This window comes from Zosterops lateralis (assembly GCF_965231275.1).
Source record: "Zosterops lateralis genome assembly, chromosome: 21".
Lineage (NCBI taxonomy): Eukaryota > Metazoa > Chordata > Aves > Passeriformes > Zosteropidae > Zosterops > Zosterops lateralis.
Window position 1 is genome coordinate 8,441,827 of NC_139781.1, and position 17,299 is coordinate 8,459,125.

At 42.9% G+C, this 17,299-nt stretch overlaps 1 protein-coding gene across 1 annotated transcript; it reads right to left on the reverse strand.

Annotated features, from left to right (window-relative positions):
• Positions 1–1,401: 1,401 nt before the first annotated feature.
• On the reverse strand, positions 1,402–15,576 carry LOC310917890 (homeobox protein CDX-1-like; the record flags this gene model as incomplete). The annotated part of the gene is made up of 3 exons (XM_083876501.1): positions 15,059–15,576; positions 5,002–5,147; positions 1,402–1,635 (listed from the first exon to the last, which is right to left on the reverse strand). The coding sequence occupies exons 1-3, from the start codon at positions 15,507–15,509 to the stop codon at positions 1,402–1,404; spliced, it is 831 nt and encodes a 276-aa protein (XP_083732627.1). The 5' UTR covers positions 15,510–15,576.
• Between the last annotated feature and the right edge of the window lie 1,723 nt (positions 15,577–17,299).

Genomic DNA, 17,299 nt, shown 5'->3' on the forward strand with positions numbered 1-17,299 from the left:
GGGCACAGCTGCTTCAGCACTGTGGGACAAGTTCTTGTGCTTTTTTTTTTTGTGTGCCTCCAGATGAATGTGTAAAGTCCACGAGTGGCACCAGGACATGGAACCTGCGTGGGGATCAAAAGAGCAGGAACATTCCCTTTTCCATGGGGCTTGGCACAGACAACTCGGGCACAGCTGCTTCAGCAATTTTTTGTGCTTTTTTTTATATGTGTGTCTCCAGATGAACGTGTAAAGTCCACGAGTGGCATCAGGAACATTCCCTTTTCTTTTGGGGGGCTCGGCACAGACAACTTGGGCACAGCTGCTTCAGCAATTTTTTGTGCTTTTTTTATGTGTGTCTCCAGATGAACGTGTAAAGTCCACGAGTGGCATCAGGAACATTCCCTTTTCTTTTGGGGGGCTCGGCACAGACAACTCAGGCACAGCTGCTTCAGCAATTTTTGTGCTTTTTTTTTGGTGTGTCTCCAGATGAATGTGTAAAGTCCACAAGTGGCACCAGGACATGGAACCTGCGTGGGGATCAAAAGAGCAGGAACATTCCCTTTTCCATGGGGCTTGGCACAGACAACTCGGGCACAGCTGCTTCAGCAATTTTTTGTGCTTTTTTTTATATGTGTGTCTCCAGATGAACGTGTAAAGTCCACGAGTGGCATCAGGAACATTCCCTTTTCTTTTGGGGGGCTCGGCACAGACAACTCGGGCACAGCTGCTTCAGCAATTTTTTGTGCTTTTTTTTATATGTGTGTCTCCAGATGAACGTGTAAAGTCCACGAGTGGCATCAGGAACATTCCCTTTTCTTTTGGGGGGCTCGGCACAGACAACTCGGGCACAGCTGCTTCAGCAATTTTTTGTGCTTTTTTTTATATGTGTGTCTCCAGATGAACGTGTAAAGTCCACGAGTGGCATCAGGAACATTCCCTTTTCTTTTGGGGGGCTCGGCACAGACAACTTGGGCACAGCTGCTTCAGCACTGTGGGACAAGTTCTTGTGCTTTTTTTTTTTGTGTGCCTCCAGATGAATGTGTAAAGTCCACGAGTGGCACCAGGACATGGAACCTGCATGTGGAGATCAAAGCAGCAGGAACATTCCCTTTCCCTGGGGGGCTCGGCACAGACAACTTGGGCACAGCTGCTTCAGCACTGTGGGACAAGTTTTTGTGCATTTTTTTATGTATGTCTGCAGTGAATTAGTGTCTGGGCTCTCCCTGCCCGTGCCTGTCGCAGCCTGGAGGGCTCCCTGCCCTGTGCCATCCTCCTCCCGGGGGACTCTGCAGTTCCATGGCCCTGGGGGGCCGCGCTGCTCTGCACCCCTGCACCACTCTGACTCTTGCTTTAGTGTCCTTGTCGCCCAGTGTGGCCCCAGGCTGGGTGTGTAGTGCTCCAGTAGCGCTGCTCATGGGCTCACTGCGAGGCCAGCACCTGCTGCAGCCCGCCCAGGGCTGGGAGAGCACCAGGAGGCGCCGGGAACAGGGACCCGGCTATTTCCGAATGAGTCTGTGCCTCCGGCACGGCCAGCGGGCTCACCGAGCCACAGTCACTCTGCAGAGAGCCCAGGCTGCCGCCGTCCAGGTGACTCATTTTCTTCTTCATTAGTTTTCTCTCCTTGGCTCGGCGGTTCTGGAACCAGATTTTCACCTGCGGAGGAGCAGAGGGAAATTGTTTTTCAGGCGTTGCCAGAGTGGATGTGGTCCTTTATTTAGTCACAGAATCACAGGGAAAATCAGTGGCCTGAGGAGCACTGAGAAATGACAAACTGAGACAACAGAGCTGCTTCTTTGCTTTCCATACAGGAAAATCTTTCCTACTTAGTAATCTTTCCTACTTAGTAATAAAATATTTATTAATAACTTATAACTTATTATTAACTTATTAATAAAAAGAGAATTTTGTGGTTAGTTCAGTTGTTTCTTTATGGAATGAAAAAAGGTTATTTGTTATTAATAAAAAGAGAATTTTGTGGTTAGTTCAGTTGTTTCTTTATGGAAGGAAAAGAAGTTATTCCTTTATGGAATGTTATTTCTTTGATTTATGTAATTTTTTGAGATAAAATCGAACAGAATAGAATCTCATGCGTCCTGGTGATTGCCAAAATTCTGCATGAGTATTGTTACACTGAAAACTGTATGCGCAAGTCAGGGCAAGCCAAGATCTGCTCCTGGCCTGTAAACTGAGGCACAAAAGCTTTCCTCATTGAATGGTCCACAATAATTAGTGAGTTCCAGTGGAAATTCGCTTCTGAGCAGGATTTCATCAGCAATACACAACATTAATTCAAAATATTGTCTTTAGCAGTGCCTGGGCAGCTGAGTGCTTCATTTGTAGCTGGAGGCAGAATCTGCTGCTGCTCCCAAGGAAGGAAGGAAGGAAGGAGGGAAGGGAAGGGAAAGGAAAGGGAAGGGAAGGGAAGGGAAGGGAAGGGAAGGGAAGGGAAGGGAAGGGAAGGGAAGGGAAGGGAAGGGAAGGGAAGGGAAGGGAAGGGAAGGGAAGGGAAGGGAAGGGAAGGGAAGGGAAGGGAAGGGAAGGGAAGGGAAGGGAAGGGAAGGGAAGGGAAGGAAAGGAAAGGAAAGGAAAGGAAAGGAAAGGAAAGGAAAGGAAAGGAAAGACCTGCTGAAGGTTGGGGTGGGACAGGTGAGCTGAAGGTGAGGAATGCTCAGCTGAAAACACTGCAGGATTGTTGAGGTGTGAAATGTTCTCTGGTGACTGGACTGGCTTTGGTTGTGAATCCCCAGGGCTGGATTTAGAGCTGGGCACTGCAGCTGTTTATCCTTGGAAGTGGCTCTGGATCACATCTAGTCAGTGCAATAAGTCAAGCTACCTCGTTCAGGTTTGTTGTGTTTTCTTGTTCAGGCAGCTAAGGAAACACTTCTGTCGCTGTTTTCTATAGCCCAAAGGTGAAAAAATCAATATTTTGCTGAGAAATATTGGCCTGTTCAGTTATTTTTTCTTAGGAACTAGAAAGGGAGAGAGAATAATGATTGGAAAGGAGGTAAAACAGTGAGAGGTGATAAAACCTGTGACTGCCAGGTTGTGTTTTAAAAGAAAATCACTGGTGAAGCCAAACAAAACCTCTTTAAGGACTCTCTGGGACAGTCTCAGGGCACTTCTCCTTGAGGCATTATTATTCCATTATATAGAAGGATTCAAATACACACAAAGCCCATGTAAAGCTAAACCAGGTCTCTTAACCCCCAGGCTGCCATCTGAGATATTTGGCAGTTCCTTTTGCTGTCTTAGTTGTGGAATATCATCCCAGTACCAAATTATGTTCCATTAAACCAGTCCCAAGCCCTCTCAGATCTCTTCTGTTCTGACTGTGCAGAGATAATTCCCGTTTTTCTCAGACATTTGCCAAAATGTACGAAAAGATGAAACAGTCTGAAAACTAAACCAACATTTCAGAATTACCCTCTGGCTTCAGTGTTCTTACCTGCCTGTGAATTGGGGTTTTTATTCTTGTTTTTAAACTAGGGGAGCAGATCTGCAGAGAGAAATTAGGCACTTTAGGGTCGTGTGCCAATTATTAAATAAGACTAAGGGAAGAGCAGGTCTGTAATGTCAGATGAAAAGCTGACAGGGCCAGTTGGATCTGTCTGATTTACTCTTTACCTGCTGCCCTCCTTCCTTTCCATATTCTTTTTTCCATGCAAATCTCTCTTCCCCTGAAGTCAGATTTTCTCTCTTCTTTCTCATCCTTGTCTCATCCATTATTTCGGTATTTTTCCTACATTAACAGTGCTTCACTTTGCCTTTCTTTCCTTCATTAGATATTGCACCTTTCCTTCCTTGTTTGACCAATCATTCTTTGTCCTTTTGAGATATTCCTTCCAGGGAATTTTAGATTTGAGCAGAGGCAGAAAAAAAGCTTTTCCAGAAAATCAGTTCAGGTTTTAGGTGGTGTACAGAGGAATTTGGGACAGAACAGGGTGTGTTCAGCTGTGCTCGTGTGATGGAGTTGTTTAATTTGTACAAAAAGGTGGTGGTGGGAGTCTATTGGGTATTTTTTACTTATTCTTCCATTTTTGAAATACACTTCAGAGATGTAGGTTGTAAGAACTGTAATTAATTTTGTTCTTGATATATTGGTGATAATGAAGAACAAATAATGCAAAAGCTGTTGCTGAGTTTCCTCAATATATACAAAGAAATAAATCACATATTTTTGTTTCACCTCTTCAAATACACCAACAAAAAAATTCATCAGGAATTATCACTGAGCTAGGAAGTTTCAAGTAAATATCACTTGTTATTTACAGAAGCAGGGCCATCATATTCAAATTCAGCATAATTAAATCAAATTATGAACGTTTTAACACCCAACAAAAAAACACATAGTGTAATTCAGCAGCAGATTGAGGAATATTTGCAAAATGCAAAATATTTGTTTCTCCATTTCTGTAAGTTCAGAAGTTGGATGGACAGTTCTACATCTGGGTGGGTTCTGGACCATTCCTGCTCAGCAGAGCCCACAAAACAATAGTGGCCTAACCATGGGACTGTGTTTTGATTTATCTTCTGGGAACAGAAGTGGAATTTGGAGAGGAGCAAATGGGGCAGGAGAAAGGAGTAGCACGTACGTAGGAAGTCTTGAACAAAAGGTACAAGGCAGCCAAGGAAACAAAACCCTTCAAGTGTCCTGAACATACTTGAGCTCATCACTTCCATCTCCGCCAGGACTGACCTCGGTGGGTTTGGTTGTGGAATTCCCACTGACTTCAGCAGAACCAGGATTTCTGCTTTAGGAAGTTCAGTGAAATTCTCCCTGCTACCACAGCCCAGAGAGAAATCCAGGCAGGATTTTGGTGATGGGGTTTAACTCGTGTTTCTCAGAATGGGAAAAAGTTGGTGTTTGGATTTCCAGCTCTAGTTTGGGTTCTACTGCAAAGGGAAGCCAGTGTTTGGTTACTCAAGGCATTAATATTCCTGTACCTTTTACCATACAGTTATCTCCTCAGCAGCAATCAGAAATTCAAAGGAAAGCCTGGTGGGTGATCCATACTCTACCTGTCTCTCGGAAAGTCTTAGGTTTGCAGCAAGTTCAGACTTCCTTCTGATTGTAATGTATCTGTTGTAATGAAACTCCTTCTCTAATTCTAATCTCTGATGATCTGTGTAAACCACTCGGTACTTCTCTCTCGTTCTTGTTTTACCTGTTTTGAAAGAAGAACACATTGCTTCAAGCTAGAATTTTTTTTTTCACTTTAGTAACACAAAATATCTGGCTTTACATTTGAAAATGTCTGGGGGGATTTTAGGCCTGATTCTCTGTGCACTTACCCAGAGTAACTCCCTTGATTCAGTCCTGATTTACAACACAAGAGGTTCATCCCATCAGATATTAGTTTTGCTCCTTAGTAAATAGATAATAAACTGTTTCTGGTGCTCTTTCTCACCCCTGTGTTGTTATTATTTGGGAAAGGAAAGGCATTTCTACTAAGAATAAGGAGGAAACCTGGGTTCTCTTCCCAGCTCTGCTGCAAGTTTCCTGCCTGGTGTTGAATTGCTCTTGTCTCTGGCCATAGAGCTGACACTCTTACCTGCCTCAGAGAAAATTGTAAAGGACATTTCACTGCACAGAAAATACAAAGTTCCTCACTCCTTGTTGTTAGAAAAACCCCCACAACGTTGTGATTGTTACTGCAATTTGGAGTTTGTGTTTTCCCCTCAAGTCTGGCACAACCTGCCCACGACCTGATAACAGCTCAGGGAACAGTCACATAGATTTTTTTCAGATGACAGTTCATAAAAAAGAGAAAAGGCAAGCAATAATCCTTCACAATGGGCAGGGAAGTGCAGCATCTGCTGTTTTTTGGGAGCAGCATTGCTGCTGTGGGTGCAGCTGAGTGGAGCAGACAGGGCTCAGCAGCATCCAGGGCAGTAAAAGGCAGTGGCAGATGACAGGAGAGCCAGGGACACACAGATGCGAGGAGCTGAAATGTTGTGGATTCCACATGGGGTCATTTCTGAGGGCAGAATGTGTGGCTGCTCTGAAGGAAAGCTGAGAAAGGGAAAGGCTGTTGCTGCTTTGCTTCCTCTGTGGTTTAGGCTCATATTAGTAATCAATATATTGGAGATCAGCACCTGCTTAAAGCCAAAGCCTGAGTTCTTCCCACTTTTTTAACAGGCTGGATCATTGTTGTGTTAAGACCAGTGTCATCATCTTTGCTGACCACAATCTTATAATTTTTTATACTTCCTCGTTTCCCTGTATTTCTATGGACATTCCTTCAGATGTGCATATTTAACCAGTGAATTGTCTGGGAGAGGGAATATATTTTCAGGGTTTTTTTGTCCATTGTGGTGCTAGAGGTTGTGAATCTGTGTCCTCAGTGGTCACTGCAGCAGGAGAGGTTCAGGCTCTCTCAGGTGATGCAGGAACTCGAGGTGTTTGTACCTGTACCCATCTGCTGTTGCTGCAGGTGTTGTGTGGCTTTGCACAGCAGCTCCTGTTCCCTTCCAGAGCTTTTTCTGACAAGGTTATAGGGATGCCTAACTCCTCAAAAAACACTGCCACAAACTCCTAATAATTACATCCTAATAAGAGCAGTTAATTTTCAATGGGGCGAAATACATTCTCAGGCATGGAGTTGGTAAATTTTAGTGTCTGGGTAGATCCTGATGGCACAAAACCCCGGAGCCACCAGCTTTCCCTGGCTGCAGAGAGGAGCTGGAGGGCTCATCTCAGTGCTGCCAAAGGCCTGATTCCTTCCCACTGCCCTGGCTTTGGGATTTCATAGCACCCAAATGTCAGAATTCAAGGTACAGGACTACAGCAGAGTCTTGGGTTAATGTTTTTCCCCAATCTGTGGAGGGAGATGTGATTTCTCTTAGTTTTTTTATGGAATATATTTAAAGTTAGCATTGCCTTGCAGTTGCCATGCACACCATAAAGGGTCACTTTCACCTCTTCCATTATTTGACAGTCAGGACTTTGCTGTTTCTAAGAATTGTTGGCTCACCAACCTATTGCTGTCATTAGAGGTTTCTTCAGGCTCTGCTCCTCTTTGTGCTATTTGTACAGATCCCAGAGCCAGAGCTGGTGAGCACTGGATGTCCTGGGCACTGCAATGCTGTAAATAAATCCTTTTATAGCCTGGATGGGGATGGTTCTGGTTCACCCTACAAGACAGGAGTTCTCTAGGATTCTCCCCAGACTTGTAGAACCAAATCTTCACCAGAATTTGGTTCTTCAGCTTCCATATTCCAGCCCTGGGGGAGCATCAATAGTGCCTTTACAATGCTCTGGGTATCATCCAACTCTTCTCAAAGCCATCAGTCTGATTATTTGGATTATTTCAGTAGGGAAAATAGGTCTGGGATTGCTCCTTAGGCTGTGGGTCCTGCTCAGTCCATGCAGCCAAACTCCTCAAATCTGTTCCCTGCCTGCCTGGGGAGGATGAGCAGGAATTCTCCTTCCCTGGCATTCCCACCGCTGTGAAACCCGCACTGGGAGCAGAATTAGCCCAGCCACGTTCACACCGATAATCAAGTGAAAAGTGCTGCTAATTTTACAACATCAAGGTAAGAAGTGTAGAGTCTCTAAGGAGCAGCAGCGGTTCAGTTCAGTCCACATAAATACCAGGACATTTGTTTTCCTTCACTAGAAGTGTAAATTGTTTGTTTAACATATGGTCACCTGTGGTGCTTTAATGCCTCACTTGATATTTTTTAACTTTTGATCTCTCTTTAACTGGTGGTTTGGTTAAGGGTTTTTTTTTTTCCTCTTCAAATGAGAATTTGGGGTCATTCCACGGGACAAAATGTTTAACGTGTTCCCTTAGTGTCCTTTGTGTTGTTAAGATGGAGAACACAAAAGAGCAACAAGGTGATCTTATCTTGACCTCTATTCTCATTCAAGAGGCACAGACAAATATCAAATGTTCCTCTATTGCCAAAACAAGGTGGTAAACTTCAAGAAAAACCTTCCTGTTTCTGGTTTTAAGTGCTTAAACCCTTATTACATGAATAGGAGGAGAGGGTTGTGTTTTGGTTTTTCTTTTTAAGTTGAAGAAGAAATTAAATGTACATAGAAAACAGAATTTTCTCCCATAAGATCCTATATTTCTGTATGAGTAATTCTCAGGGGTTTTTTTAGTGGAATTGATAATATCTGGAATCTTTTTGAAGGATGATTGGGAGCTTTGACATCTAATTTCTGTCTTAAAGTTTAAGAAAATAATTTAAAAAGTAAAAAAAAAAGCAAAAGTAAGGAAATTCTGAGAGATGCTCCAAGAAAAATCCTCTGATGTGTCACATAAATCTTGTCTTTAATAATTTGATTTTTTTTTTCTTTGTAGAGTTAATACCGTCTGTGAGAGACAGGAGACATTGAGAGCTGAGATCTGCCAGGATCTTCCAAGAGAAACTTTTAGCTCTGGCAGAGTTTTAGTTTTTTGGGCTTTTACTCTCCTTGATGTCAGTGAGAGTTTTCCTACTGCCTTTGTTGTGTGCTGGGCTGGAATTAGTCTGCACATGGCATTTCCTTTCAAAGGCAAAGCACACTTCTGTTAGCCAGAGTTAACAAACAGCAGAACAGAACCCATCCCTAAACACTTTGGGCCTTTAACTTCTAAATTCCCTCTGTCTGACAGAGCAGATCCACTCCACTGTGTTCTGCACACCTGGTTTTAATTTTAATTGCATTTCATTTCCAGGAGAAATATTACCTGTGTAAAATTTGAGGTGGGACCAATGGATTCACTCCCAAAGCAGGAGGATGTTCTTCACTTCTCAGGACATAATAACAGAATTCAGTGATGCAATGGTAAAAGTCCTTTTATTAATCCAATTCTTTAGTGAAATCCTGCATATTTGCCTCACTTAGGTGTGTGAAATAGCCAACATTTGACTTTGTACCATCTTAATGAATCTTCCATTAAGATTCAATTCACCCAAACATTGATCAAAAGACTGTAATTATATACATAGGCCCTGTATAGAGTTAGTGCCAGGTTAAAATGATAATCAGCAATAACTGTGCCAGTTCTTTAGGGAATGTGGTCTGGCACGGACAGTCACACCATGGAATTGTGCTTGGAGAGGTTATTGGTGCAAGAGAAATGAAACAAAAGGGCTTTGAAGCAGTTACCTTTGTGCTGCCTTTGGGGGAGTGGATTTCCTGCCTTTAATGACCTATATAAGAAAAGGGAATTTTGTCAAAACCCTTTTTTTTTTTTGCACCAGTGGCTACTGTGGAGTGCCTTTGGACCAGCAAGAAATCAGAAATCAGACATTTCAGAGCTGGAAATCTTCTCAGGGGATGTAGTTTAACAATCCTGTTCCATCACACCCACTCGGGCAATTTTTTGTGACTGGCCAAGTTTTGAGTTGGGGGGGAAGGGAACAGCTTTCCCATTGGTCATAAAATTCACAGAGTATTTTCTTCTGAAGACAATAAAGCTGGGAGAAGGCCTCTTTATTTGCTGTGAAAATCATCACCCTTTCCGGCAATATAACTCCTGAAGAAAGGAGGGAGAAGGAAGAGACAAGAGTGCATATCAAAGCAAAGCGAAGTGTTAAAAGGGTCTGTTGCCTCAATATGACAGATAGGCCTCAAAACCTCAGACAATGTAGGCCAGGAAAGGAAAAAAAAAAAAAAAACAACCCAAAAAACCCCACCAAAAACCACCATCGGACCTCACAACTAGTTTACAAAGCAAAATAAATTAACATGAGAACCAGCCCTGGGCCCTCTTTCAGAGCCTCCTCTCTTCACTTTTCAGGAATATTCTGCAAGCACTGAAACCAGCATCTTTCATAAAATCCAGGAGCTGCCTGGAGATGTCCTGGGATAGGATAGAGTGGGATTGCTGTGGGATTGCTGACAATCTCTGCACCCTGGATTGCAGGATTTAGCAGCTTTTCAGAGGAAGTTATGTCTGTCCTGGGTTACTGGATGTCACCTTAAATCATCCCAGAAATGTGAAACAGCTTCTGGCTTGAGGAAATGCTGAATTCCCACCTGCGTCTCTCTGTTATTTTAGTATTAAAAAAACCTGATGTTAATTTTTTGAGTTTATAAAGATGCAGACTGACAGAGAGCAGCCCTCAGAGTTTTATTTAGGACTCTAACTACTTATCTATTTTAAAAATATAGGAAAAGTAATTTACTTAAGTCAATAAATTCACTGACTTAATTGAAGCTGTGAAGCAAAAGTAATTTTAAATAAGTTTTGTGCTGCACATGATGTTTCATGATGTTTTGTAAAGCTAAATTAAAAAAAAAAAACACCAGGCACTGTGTTAGAAAATGTGACATAGATCCATAGAGATGTGACCATTCCTGCCAGAAACCTTGGTGTGATGAGTAAATGTCCTGGTTCTGTGCATTAGTCAAAGTCAGGTGCCAAAGGTTTGTGAAATTCAGTGAAATTCTGTATTTGTATTTTCTCCTGCATCTTGCTCATCTGTTTTTTTTGTACATGCTCAGGTTGTTCATGCTGAAAAAACCAGAGTAGAATCATGGAATTGAAACTTTTCAACAGACTCGAATTTTCCCTTCTGTTTTCAATTTTGAATATGTTCTGCTATTGTGGAATGAAGCTCATTGGCCAAATTCTGTTCTTCTTTTTGCTAGTGCCAAGTTTTCTATTCATTTTCATTGTACAGAAGGAATTGGATCCAAAGCAGAATAATTTTTATTTCTTTAAGCAATGACTGGACAGGCAGAAGCAGCCAACCTGCAGAAAATGTAAGTGGATTTCTGAGTGGCAAACTGGGTAAATTCCATTGACAATGACAAATAAAAGGAAAGTGACTGACAGATTTTTCCCAGTTATTGTGTGTTCTTCAGCATTTAGCATTTTACAGGAATGAACTCTAAAGAGGCTTGTTCCTCTTCCTTAGATTTGAGGGAATATAACCCATTCCTTCCAAGGCTGTGATACATTTACAGTGCTTTAGTCATGATGCTCTCAGTTCTCCTGTCATCAGCAGCAGAAAACTGTCCTTTTGCCTGCAGAGTAAATTTTTATTGGAGAAGAATGATAGGAGAGTTGTCATCTACAGGAAAAAAAAAAAATCTCTCCTCTGAATCAGTTCACCTGTTTCAAAACTTGTCCCCACCCTGTTTTATGGTAACAGAAGTGCAGATCTCAAGGTGCACTTTCAGCTTTGTGAGCAGATTCTGCTGGGACTTCAGTGCTCAGCCTCAGTGTTTTGGGCACACTTTTACCACAGGTGTGTGTTGTTTTCTCACACAGTCATAAAGTCAAGTCTGCTCCTGTGTGAGTGATGACACAGCTCCATAAAAATCCTGAAATCCACAGGAGATCTCTTCTAAGGTGGTTTTATTCTATTTTCCATCAAAGAATTAGCCTGTAATTATGTCTCCTCTGTGTGTGTGTGTGTGTGGAATTACCACCTGACATTTCTACCTGTGGCTTTGTTCTGTTTTGTGTTACAATTGCTCCTTGTCCTGGCTGTGCTCACCCTCTCCAGGGGATTTTGAGGATTCAGGAGCAGTGTGAGGGTTAAAGCAGAGTCTTTTCTCTCAGTGTTTGTGGCTGAAAACCCTGAGCACTCAGTGCTTCCTCCTTCCAGTGCTCTGAGTCCAAACCCATTGGCTTTTCCCTGTTTCCTCAGCACCCTGAGGAGTGCAGAGCCAGGGATTCTACATGCCCTGCATTGAGGATCAAACCCCATCCCTGCAGTGCCAAGGCAGGGTCACACACTCAGCATCCCTCAGTCGCAGAGAGGAGGATGCACAAAAGCCTCATCACACCTTTTCTGCAGGATTAAATCAGAATGATAATCTCACATTAAATAATGAGATCTTCCAGAGGTTTCAGGTAACCTCACAAATTTCACTTTACATCAGTTGAACACATGGGTTTATACCGATGTTTTTAAGGTTACAGAGTAAAACTTGAAATAATTTCTTCCTTTCTTTCAGGTTAGTTGTGTAGATAAGAGTATCAAAAGACCTGGAGGGTACGAGGCAGTGGCAGAAATAGCAATGAAGTGTTTTGTTTGTCATCTGTCAGGACATGAGGCCACAGAGCACCAATAAGGGAAGAAAACCATGAAATCTCTGGAAATGCCGTGAATTCAGGGCCTTGTTTCTGTAGCTGCTCCAAGCCAGACTTCTCAAAGTGAGGGAACCTTTGGCAAGAATCTCTCCCAGTCTTAAAGGGATGAGATTACAGGAACATTTCTTGAGAGTATCTTGCAAAAATTCCTTGCTTTAATAATTATTGTTTTCACAGTGAAATATTACTGGTAGTATTTGTGTTGATAATTAGGGCTTTGCAGCGTGCAATGAATAATTAACAAAATTAATTTGTCTGAATGGTGTCTGTTGTGACCAACTCAGGTAAGTCTGAGTTTCATTTTTTTCATCATTAAGAACAGCAGTTTGTATCTATTCACAGGGAATAAGGAAAGCTGATAAATAAAATCCTTCATTCTTGCAACACCAAACCTTTACTGAAATTCCCAAAGGTTTTGTAAAGAGTCAGAAGGATAATGCTCAGTGAACAGAGACAGCTTTAAGGATGTAAAAAGAACTGGATTCCAGCTAAGAAAATGATGAGGGGTTTGATCATGATCCAGAAAACAACGTTTGCAGTGAGCCTGGTCACATCTGAAATCACTGCAGCACCTGCATGTGCAGAACCAAACTCACTCAGGTGCTTTCCTACAGCTGGCACTGCTGCAAGGGAAAAGCTTTGAAAATTATTTTATGTTTTGGGAAACCATGAAGGACAATGGTGGCCTTGGTTTTAAACAGAAAAGGACAGAGGATGAGGAGTGAAGGAAGAGAAGGGAACCAACCCCAATGAGGCAGATCTGGCACGGAGCCTGCCTGGACGAGCAGAACTAATATATGAGAGGGAAAGAAGCAGCAGGAGAATTCCTTCTCTGGATTTTTTCCCTAAAGCAGCACTCTGTAGCTTTTAAATGGAGCCTTCCCCTGGCCCACAGGCATTTGGGGGGGGTCTGTTCCTATGGCAGGCTGATTTCTCCAGTCCTGGACACAAAAATACTCAATATCTTGTTAGACCATTTCAGAAAGGAGACACTCCCAGCTCTCCTGTGAATGCTCTGACCTTTGCAGGCTGGAAATTTGGAAAGTTAAAAATCTCTGAGTGCACCTAGAGCAGCAATTAGAATGTGATATTTTATATTATGTGTACATATATCTATATATAGATAGATCTATATATCTATATCTATGTATATATATCTATATATAGATATATAGATATATTTATCTGTGCTGTATCAATTTATCCCAGTGTCCCACTATCAAAGGGACAGCACAGAACAAACCAGGCCTTTCTCCCTTGTTGGGATTGGAATCCACAGGGGCACAAAGCAGGTAAGGAAAGGATGAGGAGAGGTGATTTTTTTGAACACAGGTTCTGCCATCTGTAAATCCCACGATTAGTGAGCAATTTTGTTGCCCTTGTAAGTACTCTTAAAAAGTAAACTGCATTTTTTTTTTTTCAAAACAGGCCTTCTTTTTTTTGTTTTTTCTTGGGTAATATTCAGTGAAGAACAAATACCATTTTAAAAATACAAACTTTTTTTATCCCCCCAAATTCTTACTCACACAGAGCCTGTTTTGATTGTTCTATTGAATTCTGTGGACTCTCCATGAGCTAAAGTTGTGTTCAGCAGGAGTGAGGAAGACTCTGCCCACACAAATTAGATGCATTATTTTAATACAGACAACTTTTCTATGCAGTTGCTTTCAATTCTCCAATGTCTGTTTTAAGTAATTGCTTTTTCACCAGAGATTGATTCAGTCCCTGCTTTGAAGACTTTTATTTACAGGCACATGTGGAGGGAGGGAGGGAGGGAAAGGGAAGGAAACTTCCTGGGATGCAACACTGAAATACTGGGAGCAAATCTTTAGGGGAGGAATTGAGCATCCCTAATTTCTACTGATCTCAGTGCATGTCAAAGCTGCCCAGCACTTCAGAGGATCAAATGCTTTCATACAGTTTATTTCAGGCAGTTCTCCCTCTTCTCCCCTTTCTTGTTTAATATTTTTTTCATACACACGGTGCAGATTTTTGTCTTAGGGATACTCAATATTTAATTTTTTTGTCTTGTCCCTCCTCCCAATCAAACAAAACCTTTCCATCAAGAATCATGGCTTGCTTTTATTCCTTAAATACAATTGAAGAATTGTTTTGTGCTCCTTGACTGTCATGCAGCAGAGCCTGATCTGTGGCTGTATTACCAGGCTGTGTTACCATGGATCTTTGTATTCCTGCATACTCTGAGAGCTGCTACTACAAAGTGAAGCAAACCTTTCCTTATCATCCCTGTTTTTAAAGCCTTGGCTCATTGTTTGATCTTGCAGATCTCCTTGCAGCGTTCTGAGGTTTGGAGGGGCTGTTTCTGGCAGAAAGCCTGACTGCCAACCCCTGCTGTGCACGTTTTACTTGAACTTTTCTTAGGTACTCCAAAACTTGAGGGAAGTAAGCAAAGAATAGCTGGTGGTGATTACTACAATACTTTCTGTTTCATCCCATTCTATAGGACTCCTATTAAAAGCGACTATTGCAAATCACAAACTTTAAAACCATACCTGAGGTGAGGAGTGAAAGGACATCGCTTTTCATTTCCCACAAGGATTAAAGGCCAAGCAAGAAACGTAAGAAACAACCAACTGGCCAAACCCAGCATCCAATAACTGAACCAATATTTGCTAGCAAGAAAAATCCTTCAGAGCAACCAGGATCTTCCCCCAGAACACGCAACCTGGCCAAACCCAGTGTCCAATAACTGAACCAATATTTAACTGCTACCAAGAAAAATCCTTGAGAGCAATCAGGATCTTCCCACAGAACGAGCAACCTGATCAAACCCAGCACCCAACAATTGAACCAATATTTAACTGCTAGCAAGAAAAATCCTTCAGAGCAACCAGGATCTTCCCCCAGAACACGCAACCTGGCCAAACCCAGCACCCAACAATTGAACCAATATTTAACTGCTACCAAGAAAAATCCTACAGAGCAATCAAGATCTTCCCCCAGAACACGCAACCTGCCAAAACCCACCACAACAAGTCCAAAACCCCTCTTCTCATCCCAAAACCACCTACCTGTGGAAGTCGATTGCACCGTCTTCCTCATCCACTCATAAGAGCTGTGCCTTTGGCCGTTGGGAGAGATTTGCTGGGCATGGACTGTCTCTAGAGGAGGTAAGGGCGCAGCAGCAGCAGCGGGGTGCAGGGAGCTGTAGTCGGCAGAGCTGTAGGAGCCCTGGCCAGGGGACGAGGCGTTGATGTGGGCAGCGGGGCCGGCGCTGGACGGGCCTGGGCCGTAGGCGCCCCAGTCCTCGCGCTGGGCGCCGTAGTGGGAGCCCCAGCCCGGTGCCGCCTGCCCGTGGCTGTCCAGGCCTGGCACGGGGTGGTATCCCAGGTACTCGGGGTAGGCTGGAGCAGACACAAAGTTCTGCACGGGCAGGTTGTTGTTGTTGGCGTTGTTGTTGGCGCACCTTGCGGGTCCCGGGTACATGCTGGTGTCCTTATCCAAGAGGTAGCTCACGTACATGATGCTCACAGCCTGCCTTTGTCTCGCTGGGACATCCTGCTCCTCGCCAGGGTTTGTTTGATCTCCCTTCCCCTCCTCTTTCTTTCTCTCTTTTCTAGCCCGGCCTGGCTCTATAAATGACTCCTGCTAGCCCTGGTGTCCCTTTACTACACATGATTAACAATGGTTTTACCAGGTGCTGGTGGTAACAGTTTACTAAGGTCCTGCCTGATGTCACAGATAACTGCCTGCCCCAAAATTACATTTGCATTCAAATGAAGGGCTGCCCATGCAGGCAACCCCACCTTGCTGCTAGTTCCAGTGCTTCCTTTCTCACAGATCTTGATGTATTGCCAGCCCCGTTCTTTACTCTGAGAATGTGGTTTGAAATCTCCTGGTCTTGGAGCAGAGCTGAGTTTGTAGTGAACCATAACTGTTCAGGCAGTAGAAGTTGTGTTTTTCTTGAGCAGGATCTCACTTCAGGCACTCAGAGTTACTCAAAGCCTGGTGTCTGCTGGTCCAGTAGTAGTTCTGCTCCAATGTGCTCTATTTTTTTTTTTATTTTTTTTAAACTAAAACCAAAGGAGCAGTTCAGTGTTTAACTGCAGCTCTCACAGAGCTCCTCACATGAGCACTCCTCTTGACTTCAGCTCTTCATCTGTGTGGGAGAGCACTCAGAAACCACAGCAATCCCACTGATTTTACCATTACAAAGGATATACAAGAAGTCTCATAGTCATTTTGAGCATTTGTTCATACCAATAGTCTTGTTGATGTTAGCGAGCTATTCATGAGCTGGCTGCTTGCCACGGTGATTGAAGTTCCTCTATTCTAACCTCCAATGTTCACAGAAAAGGGATCTGTTATTGAGAGAATGCAGAATTTGTCACTTTCCCTGTGCTTATGTGTTGGTTGTGATATTGAAATGAGTGATAGTTTTCCCTGAAGGTTTTTTTTGTTTTTTTTCCTTGTTGTTCTCATTGCTGTGCTTCTTCACAATAAGTAACACATTTCTTGGAAATATGGGAACAAATTACAGCTTTTTAGCTCAGGAAAGCAGTTTCCTAACTTTCTTATGTTTGTGAGTAACAAATCCCTATGAGATCATCTGTAACCAGGAGCAAGGAGAGAAAATGTGGATTTCTTCTTTTAAACGAGATAAATACCTCAGCATTGTCTCTTGGTGGCAGTTCACCCTGTTCCCATTCCTGTTCCTTTAATGATGTGATACCCAATTGCACCTTTATTAATCATCCCGCTTGTTAAAAGGAGGTTTTTTTTCCCTTAAACAGGTGCAAAGTATAATGAGTTTTTTTTCTTTGTTCAGAGGTGTATTTTTTCTCGGAGATTTTTTGCACTTTGACACCGTTTAAACTTCCAGATTCTGGGGAGGAAGGAATCACTTTGCACACCTGACAGCACCTTTGTCTCCTTTAGTGAGAGAACAGTGTCCTCAGGCTGCATTCACCACCTTGGAGTTGTGGAAAAAACTTTTTTGACTGATAATTTCAGAAGCACAACTACCTGCTCAGATTATTTCAGATTATCCTGCTGTGCACTGGGATAAAATTTGTGCCCTTCTACTTCTTTGCCTGTTTTTGGGAGCTGATGTTTTGCCTCTGTTATTGCTGAAAAGGTATTTTTAAAAACCTTTAGGTGGTGGGAAGTTGCCAGAAGCTGTTTCTGCTGCTTGCATATGTGAGCTTACTGACTTGCAATTTGCACATCTGTGACAGCTGGCCACTCAAAATTCCCCAGCAGAGCTGCTGGGAAGGGCTTCTCAAATCCAGGGAAGCCGGTGCTCAGTGGCT